Raw genomic sequence first — 9,750 nt, forward strand, 5'->3', positions numbered from 1 at the left:
AATGGGAGAATAAAATAGAACTAACAATGAGACTAGAATAGGCCAGGCACACAGATGAAATCACGTGCCCTACAAGATCTCCATTATGAACAGACATAGCAGTTCCCATGGAGTTTATAAAGTAATTTAGGCTGGCAGTGAGTAGCTGAGGTCACCCGCTCATTCTGCAAGAGTTAACTTGCGTAAAACAGCAGCTCTGCAAACAAACAAGTAAACAGCACACCGTAAACCCCATACAAAGCCCAAGGAGTGTGTCTAAAAATCGTTAGTGATCACGTGAACACTCTGGCAGGAATCACGATGCTGGAGAGAATAATGGAACTTGAGGGCTCCTAAATGTTTTGTTGCATACCCCATTTCTGAAGGACAGAACAAATTATTAAGACAATAACCCGCAAATGTTGCAGATGCAATAAGAAGCAGCACCACCTCATAAAAATAAGTTTTATGATATAAACAACTTGATTTCAGCTACTGCAAATTAATCTCGTTCTTTGCAGAGATCAAACAAAGTCCTGCACTGTTCACAAAGATGGGTTTATTCTGTCTCAATCTTCTGCACTGACTGCACAGCTTCTGTTTTAACCCTAATTCGCTTTCTTCTTCTTTTCTTCTTCCCAGCAGCTTTCTGGCTCTCCTGTGTTTTCTTCTTCTTCTTCAGACAGCTGAGAGGATTGGGGCCACCTGCCCTTTTACGTTTCCTTCTCTTTTCACCTTCCTGCTTCGCTAGTCCTTCTTTTTCTTTAAGTTGTACGATGCTTTGTTTCTGGTGCTCTGGAACAAGCTGACTCGTCTGCAACGTTTGAACAAATGCCAAAGACTTAGGAGAAGGTTTGTCTAGCACCATAGTGTTCTGAATAATAAAGAGGAGAGGAACGCCAGCCTTCTTTTTCACTTTGTTTGCTAAATCCTGGTCCTGTAAAATTAAAACCTTCAGTCAATATTTTGGGATTAAACAGCATTTGCAATTCAAATGCACCTACTTTTAATACAGAACTATAAAGATAAATTGCATTACGAAAAAGATAAGAAACTTAATCTAGTAGATATACCTGGCAGAGTCTTTCAGAGCAATTTCCATTTAAATTTCTCTCCCTCTGATTAGCTGTACTTTGTTAGAAAATTGTTTCCTCTTTTTTGCATGCTTGCATAAGCCCACATGGATTTTATTGAGAAGTGACATAGTTCATTCTATAACAAGACATTTAAAACTCCCGGTGTCATATGTAAGCATAATAATTCTACTAAGGCCACCGAATATATTGTATGTGTTACACCTACAGTCCCAACAGTAGACCTAAGGAAAAAAGAACCTTGCCTATCTTACTTGTGCACAAGTTCTACATTCTTTTGTTAAATAATAATAATAATAAACATTTTAAACTGCATTTTTATTGTGTTTTGATACCCTGAATTCACTTATCAGACTACCATGCACAGCAGTGAGGGGCAGGAGATGCCCACAGAAGCAATGTGCAAACATTCATTCCCTGCATTTCTTTTTACATGTTACCAGGCAGCTGGTATATTTTCTCCATTTTCTGGTACACTAAGCAACGTGCCTCTCTGGTAAAACAAACAAGTTGTTCAAATAGTGCATTGGATTCCTATGTTACAATCAGCAATTACATTTCAGAGTGAAGAAGGCTTTACAAGACTGATTTCCACAAACTGTACACAAATCTCATAGCCAAAATTTCACTGCCCTTATATATCAAAGGATCACACCAATCGAAATGGAGTTGCATCTGCCATGAGCATTTTTACCTGAGTAGCCACAAAGAAGTGATGAGGGTTGCCCTCCTCAATCATGGAAAGTAAACAGGCCGAGCCGCTCACAGGATCCTTGTGGTGAGAACAGCTTCGAACTTGAAAACTTTGGGCAATTAATTTTGCCCCATACAGTGCTTTTCCCAGTGATTCCAGTTCCTTCAGGATGCATCTAAAACCCCAAAGTAACAGCGATTTCTGAATAATGAAATAACCACGTTGTTTTACAATAGCAACCGGTTGACATTATGAATTATCACACGTGAGTTAGCGGGGAATGAACAATGCCACGTGTTCAGGCTCTGTGAGCTGAAATGGCATCCAGTAATCTGAAGGGAGTAACCAACCTGAACACTTCAGCGGCACTTCCTCCGGTCCAAACAGGATTAACCAGTAACAACAGTAAGTTACATTAAATGGATTTTAAAACATTTTGTATCAATGGCAATGCTAAGTCCTTACTTTAATGCACATGTACTACTACTTAACAAATAAAATTACATGAATTAGTATAAATTGATTAAACCCTACATGCAAGTTAAACTTTGCATTAGTATCCATCTCCTTGGTTTAGACTTATGTTAGAAGCCAAATGACTCAAGCAAAAGGAGATACTCCAAATGATTAAAAATCTGGGATTTAGACTCTGCAACTTTCCAATTAGACTAGAAAACACAAAGCTGAAGCCCTCCTCTAAGCACAGCTGACATGGGCACAGGATGCTGTAGCAGTGCACGGTGAAGCTATCTTGGATCATAATCGGGTGAAATTCAGAAGAGAGCAGGTGATGAAACACCTACTACATGCAGAAAGCAGTAGGAATGTATGGCCTGATCTTTAAGGCCTTTTCCAACCTGTGCAATTCTAGGATTCTATAAATGGTCTCAACTTGCACCACAGGAGGTTTAAGCTGAACATCAGGAAAAGCTTCTTTACAGAAAGGGTGGTTAAACACTGGAATAGGCTCCCCAGGGAGGTGGTTGAGTCACCATCCCTGGATGTGTTTAAAAACCACTTGGATGTGGTGCTCAGGGACATGATTTAGCAGAGGGTTGTTAGTGTTAGGGCAGTATGGTTAGGTCGTGGTTGGACTTGATGATGTTTAAGGTCTTTTCCAACCCAAGTGATCCTATGATTCTTGAAACACAGCTTCAAGGACACAATACTGCTGCAATTCATGGCAACTGGGTGTAAAAAAATACTTTGGATCTTTTACTTACTTTATTATCACCTGAGAGGTAACTCTAAGGTGTTAAACAAAACTACTCCCCTTTCTAGATAATAATTTTTAGCCTTTGGGGAGAATCTTTATGGAGACTTGAGTCTGTTCTGCTTCTTTTGTTCTTTTTCTTCTGACCAGAGAGCAAGGTTATTTCCTTGGGAAAGTCCTGGCCATACCACAGAGGTATGGCCTCACTAACTCAGCGTGCTGACAGCATGAGTCTAGTATCCACCTCCTTGCTTCAGGATTATGTTAGAAGCCAAATGACTCAAGTAAAAGGAGATACTCCTAATGATTAAAAATCTGGGATTTAAAGACTCTACAACTTTCCAATTAGACAAGAAAACACAAAGCTGACGTCCTCCTCTTAGCACAGCTGACATGGGCACAGGATGCTGTAGCAGTGCACAGTGAAGCAGTGCACAGTGAAGCAGTGCACAGTGAAGCTGGAGCACAAGCAATGAGTCTGTTCAGCCTCTCTAAGTCCAAACATGTAAAAAATACCCACTGATATTGATTAAAAAAGGGGGGGGGGGGAAAGTGACATTTAAACATGACTGGAATGCAGTAACTCCCAAACCTTCTAAAGAAGAGGGTGTGACTTGACAGCTTCTTCTGCTTAGAAGCACGGGTCAGTTCTGTAGCGGAGCAGTGTTTAATGTTTATGGGCCGGTGTTCCTGATGTTAGCTCACCGCAGCCCGATGCACGAACAGCCCACAACACCCCATCCCACCCCACCTCCCTCCACCCAAACGGCGCCATGGCGTGAGGAGCCGAGCAGGCGCCGGTACCGTGTGGTGCAGAGCTGCGTGGCGCCGCCCAGATAGCCGGGCAGCTGCTCGCGGATCTGGATCTTGTTGCGGAGCGCGGCCTGGCAGAACGTGCCGTCCAGCAGCACCTGGAAGGGCTCACGGAACTGGAAGTTGTGCTTGTAGAATCCCATGTTCTTCTTAGCATGTTTCTGCCGCGTTATCTTCATGGCGGCGCCGCCGGAAGCCGAGCGCCGTGAGGAGGGGCGGGGCGGGCCGGGATCCCGCCCTGAGCTGACGGGACTGTGAGGATGTGTAGGATCCGAGCTTCATTGCCGTGTGTTGGAACCACAAAATCATTAAGACTGGAAGAGACCTCTATGATCATCTAGTCCAGCTGTTTACCTGTGCCCACCATGCCCACTTAAACCATGTTCCTCAGTGCCACATCTACACAGTTCTTAAACACCTCCATGGACGGTGACTATCACCTCCCTGGGCAGCCTATGCCAATATTTCTGTGAATAATTTGTTTCTAATATCCAACCTGAACCTCCCCTGGCACAACTTGAGGCCATTACCCGTTCAGTACCCACCTGCAATCTGGTGGGCTTTTTGTTAGCAATGGGCATGAGGAGCATCTGCCTCCAGAAAGAAGGATTACTTAGCACTGAAAGAAACTGAAAAATAATGCAACTAATTATTATTCTTGAATTCAAAAGCTTAAATGGAAGAAGTGTTTGCAGGATGAAAAGTGTGAAAAGCAGGTGATTGAGAGTAAGATATGCATTATGGCAGTGCTGTTGGCAGTATTTCGCTGCTATTATGTCCTTCCCAGCAGCATTCAGGGAGCAGTTGCATGTGTTCATGAGTACCTTGGGCATACATGGGCACATGCCTTATGCTACAAGCTAAATTATATGCTGAATTTGTTGTTCTTTATTAACTTTGATTCATGTTGCTGACCTATTCTCACACTAGCTTGGTATCCCAGTCCCTCTAATTACATGGTTTCATAATTTAACAAATCAGATACACTCAACAAGACTCCAGAGCAAAACCTTATTTGATTAGGGCTTATTTAGTTTTTGAAGCCTTATTATTATTATTTTTTTAAGCCAAGTTAACTGCCAAAGACAGGCAGTTATTCCTTTTTAAGAACACTTTGCCAGAACATTGCACACCAGAGGTATCAGCTAGAATGCCGAATCTGCAATGATAACAGCTGCTATTACAGAATGGAGATAAAAAGAAAAGCAAGTAAATGAGTTTGAACTAGTCAACACTTTGAACTGAGTGCAAAGTAAGATGTAATCCAAAGTTGGGTGTTAAATACCACTTTAATGAGGTATTTCCCCCCCCCCCCCCCCATTCAACTGGTAAATAGCGTTCACAGACAAGTTGTAATGCAATTAACATGGTGAAATATGTTCAGAAGACAAACAGACACAACTGCGAAACCAACTTCTTAATTTTGCAGAAAACAGCATGAATGGTGTCATTGAATCACAGAATCATTAAGGCAGGAAAAGACTCCAGGATCATCTAGTCCAGCTGTCAACCCATCCCTACCATGCCCACTAAGCCATGTGCCACAGATTCATATTTCCTGAGCACCTCCAAGCGTGGTGACTCCACCACCTCCATGGGCAGCCTGTGCCAATGAATCACCACTCTTTCTAAGGATGTTCTTCTAATATCCAACCTGAACTTCCCCTGGAGCAACTTCACCATTACCTCTTATTTTATGGCAGACTACTTCCAATACCATTCAGTAAGTTATATTTCATTTCTGAGTAATTCTTATAGAATATGATTTTAATGTATTACTACATTACTTAATGAATCAAATGCTCTCGTATTTCACATACCTTACCAAGACTTGTCTATAGCACAACAGAACATGCCATGAAGCTTAGAGGAAGATCCCTTTTCAAATGACTTGCTGTAATATTTGTAGTTTAAAAGTAGTTTCCTCAATTATCCACCTGCATCACTTTAAGGCCGGAGTGTCCATTTTATTTTATTTTATTTTAAAGTGAGCATTTTTTGGGAGATCTAACAAACCGCTTGCAGTACTAGTAGACTGCCTACTAGAAGAAGCATCACTGTGGAAATGAAGACAAAGAAGAGAACGGAAGGTGCTGAAGCACGACCATCGTTAACTGACAGGAACTGTTTTTGAAAGACATGAAACAGAATTTGAAGTGTGGAACTCCTTTGTCTGAAACACAGGGCTCGGAAAGGATACTGCCCTACAGTAAAGTTCTAATCTAAAACAAAAAATAACCAACAGTTCCTATTACTTTTGCAACAATGTTTATACGCTGGGGGTAAGTATTTATGGAAATAACTATATACAAATATACAGCGATTATGAAAATAAGGCATCACACTGAAGGAGAACTGGATATCCAAAGTGTGAGCAGGGCTTGTTATTGACCTTCCCAAACCTAAGCAATGATGAATCATAGGAAACTGAGCTTCACCACTTTCACGCAAAATTACTGGCACCAGGAGAGAGTTAGCCCTTTTCAGAGAAGGCCGTCTCTTGGCATAAAATAGTTCAATTCTTGTTTTGAGATATGAGGTAAGGCAAAAGTAGAATGAAGTAACATGAAATTGCTGTGACATGTGGATTACTTGAAGCTATAGCTGTTCTTTAGCTGTTCTGGAGCTGTTCTTTATCAAAAGAGCTTTGATGTGGGCCTAATAACAAAGATTTGCCTTAATAGCTGGCACTTGGCAAATGCTTGTAGCTTGGCAAGGAAAAGAACTCAACTCCTGATTCTCCCAGACTTGTCCTGTGTCAGACCTTTTTAATCTGAATGTGTTGCCTCTGGGCAAATGTTGTGCTGTGCTCTGTGGTTATCTGCAGTAAGTCCTAGCACCAGACATACTTAAATACAAAAAAAAAAAAAAAAAAAGAGCTGATTTACAGAAATGAAAAATGACGATAAAGAAGCATAGAACAGTAAAGCAGTGTTGGAATATATCCGAAAATACTTTCCTAAGTGTATTTTAGAATTTTTCTGACGTATATGTAGGCCGCAGAAGTGTCAGCAGCATTTAATATGCTAAATTGTATTTGTCAGAATGTTTATTATTCGTTGCTGGCTGCTCCTTTCATCACCTCGAGGCTAGTTTTGAGGTTTTGAATTTTAACCTTCATCACATACATTCATCTTTTACATCTATTTTTCTATTATCTCCTGGGAACACAGCATCTGGATTTCTAATAAACACGGCAGTGGCAACACTGGCTTTTCTTTACAGATTGGCACGAACTCAACAGATGAGAATTGTATCTGTGATAAAGCTTTCAGAACCTTTCTGGTTCTGCTCTTACTGTACTCCTCAACTGGAAATTATTTCTGGCTTGAATACCCCAACTACCCATCACAGGACATCCTGCATGAACTGCCACGTAAACTGTGTGTCATAAACAGTGCACATTTTAGTGCAGAGGTTATTTGCTGTCACTACATTCTGGTGGCTTTCATGGGTAAGAAAACGAAGACAATGGACATGGAAAGGTTCTTACAGTGAGAGTGGGGCAGGTCTCTTCTCACTACTGACAAGTGACAGGACGAGGGGAAATGGCCGCAAGTTGCGCCAGGGCAAGTTTAGGTTGGATATTAGGAAGAACTTCTTTACAGAAAAGGTAGTTAGGTACTGGAATAGGCTCCCCAGGGAGGTGGTTGAATCGCCATCCCTGGTTGTGTTTAAGAGCCGTTTGGATGTGGTGCTCAGGGATACAATTTAGTGTAGGGTTTTTAGAGTTAGGGTACTGGTTAGGCTGCGGTTGGACTTGATGATCTTCAAGGTCTTTTCCAACCTGGGTAATTCTATCTATATAAGCTTTGAAGTGACTGCTTATAGTAGCAAATATATGGAGAATGCTATGCAGAACAAAGATGTCACTTTAGCTTTCTTACTAGTTCTGTAAGAAATTATAATGCAGGAAAACAGTGAGATTCTTCACAGTTTCTCAAATATTATACTATATATACATTATACATGTTATATAAATTATATTATATTATATTAAATACTATATAATTTCTAGGAGTGCTAAATAAAATCATGCCTCAGTTAACAAAATCTTTCATCTTTCTGAATAGATACAATGATTCACATCAGTTCGGTTATGAAGCATTTTTGGCTGATGAAGCTCACTAAGATGTACGTGCAAAACAAATGTTTTCATGCTGCTGTAAGTGCACACAAGGGCATCCTTTGAGAGCAGCCTTTCCTCCCTGCACTGTTCATTAGGCCATGCGCTCGTTAGTTACCATTCTGCTCCATGTGTGACACTGCAACAGTGGTTCCTCTGCACTTGCAGAGCTCATAGATGAACCTGAGCTGAAGTGTGATAGCAAAGTGCCAGAAAAATAGCAAGTCTCTAGTACACAGAACTGGAATGTAGCACTAATTCTGTGATACCTGATATGATGGGTAGGTGGAGGGAAAGAAGGAAGTGCTGCTTTAAAGCTTGCCTCTTGTATACATTAAGCTGTCCGTTCTCTCATTTTTGAGCAGAGCATCCCTCTCCCACTTGTCTTTCCGACAGAAAGTAAATCCATTTGTTTCCATTTGTTTCTTCATGTCTTGTTCTCCACGGAGAAGGTTGTTCTATGTGTGACAGCATGTACAGCACAAAGAATCAGGAGGTGCACCAGTTGATTACAGAAATGAGGCTAAAAAAATTGACATCAAAAGTGAAATCATGTGGTTAATTTCTTTCATTTTTCCTCTCAGATAGGAAATAAATTTTATGGGCCAAATTCTGATTTGTGTGAGAGAATTCTGTTGCATCGGATACTAAAAATATATTCTCAGTCTTTGGTTGATGTAATTAGAAATCAATTAATTGGGAACAGAAAAGTAGAATCTTTAAACCATGGAAATAATATTCTCCCCATACTTGCACAGTGTTCTAACATGATACTACAGTAAGATTTTGGTTGTGCTTAGAAACTCCGAATGAATTATTGCAAATAATTATTCTCTTTGCTTTAAAATGGTTGGAAAATAGATGTTGAAAAATAAAAATGCAGAGAAAAAGTTTGACAATAGAAAGAAAAAAAGTCCGAAGAGCAGTGCTCATAGATTTTAAATATTTCACTCATGCGCACATGTGCCTTATTATGGCCACGCTACCTGCTCCATATTTTAATGTAATGCTTTTACATTTATTCAAGCAAGTGCTAAAGTGTTACCGGTTGAGGAGCATGGCTAAGAGTAACTATGACCTCTGAAACCTACATGCTTCATGAAAAGAAAATGAATTTTCAAAGCTCACATTATGGCCCTGTAGTTTCTTTATTGCGTTTGATGTTTGTCTCCAGGGGTTTCCTTGCAGTTCCTGCCCCCACCTTTACCACTGTTCTATCACTGCTGAACCTTATTACTTTTTATTTCCTAATCCAATAAGAAGAAAAAAGAAAAAAAAAAATCCAATAAAACTATTTCTTCACTTTGATTCTCAAGAAGAAAATTACAAAAAATTACATGGTGCATTCCAGCATTGGCACGAATAATAACTTATTTAGGACATTAGGAGGTATTACTTCTCAGAAAGGGTGGTCAGGCACTGGAATGGACTGCCCAGGGAGGTGGTGGAGTTACCGACCCTGGGGGTGTTCAAGGAAAGGCTGGATGTTGTGTTGAGGGACATGGTTTAGTGGAAGCTATTGGTAATAGGTGAATGGTTGGACTGGATGATCTTTTAGGTCTTTTCCAACCTTGGTGATTCTATGATTCTATGAACTTTTAAAATCCCAATTAACCTCGTGACAAGTCTTAGTACTTAAAAGTTCTTAGACACAAAATGCCCATGTGATCATATAACCTGATGTTAAATGTTCACACTAAGCACTGTCTGAATATTTGACTCATCAGATGGTCATTTATCAGTGACAAAGAAACTTGTTGATGTGCATGCATATGTATTCAGAGGACTGACCTCAGTGGCTTGCATCTGGTGAAGTGGTTTATGGCTGAAG

General features: G+C 40.4%; 1 protein-coding gene across 1 annotated transcript; it reads right to left on the reverse strand.

The window, feature by feature from the left end:
• Positions 1 to 430: 430 nt before the first annotated feature.
• On the reverse strand, positions 431 to 3,991 carry UTP23 (UTP23 small subunit processome component). The gene is made up of 3 exons (XM_015856240.3): positions 3,785 to 3,991; positions 1,768 to 1,942; positions 431 to 916 (listed from the first exon to the last, which is right to left on the reverse strand). Exons 1-3 carry the CDS (start codon positions 3,970 to 3,972, stop codon positions 539 to 541), a joined length of 741 nt encoding a protein of 246 aa, XP_015711726.2. The 5' UTR covers positions 3,973 to 3,991; the 3' UTR covers positions 431 to 538.
• Between the last annotated feature and the right edge of the window lie 5,759 nt (positions 3,992 to 9,750).

Source organism: Coturnix japonica, chromosome 2 (genome assembly GCF_054131305.1).
Source record: "Coturnix japonica strain WE chromosome 2, WE-NBRP24, whole genome shotgun sequence".
Taxonomy (NCBI): Eukaryota; Metazoa; Chordata; class Aves; order Galliformes; family Phasianidae; genus Coturnix; species Coturnix japonica.

Excerpts from the sequence above, each read along its gene's own strand:
- UTP23 (XM_015856240.3), bottom strand. The coding sequence starts at position 3,972 with ATGAAGATAACGCGGCAGAAACATGCTAAGAAGAACATGGGATTCTAC. Across the intron at positions 1,943-3,784 it reads ACGCAGCTCTGCACCACACG|ATGCATCCTGAAGGAACTGG; the intron begins GTACCGGCGCCT and ends TTGGGGTTTTAG. Across the intron at positions 917-1,767 it reads ACTTCTTTGTGGCTACTCAG|GACCAGGATTTAGCAAACAA; the intron begins GTAAAAATGCTC and ends TTAATTTTACAG.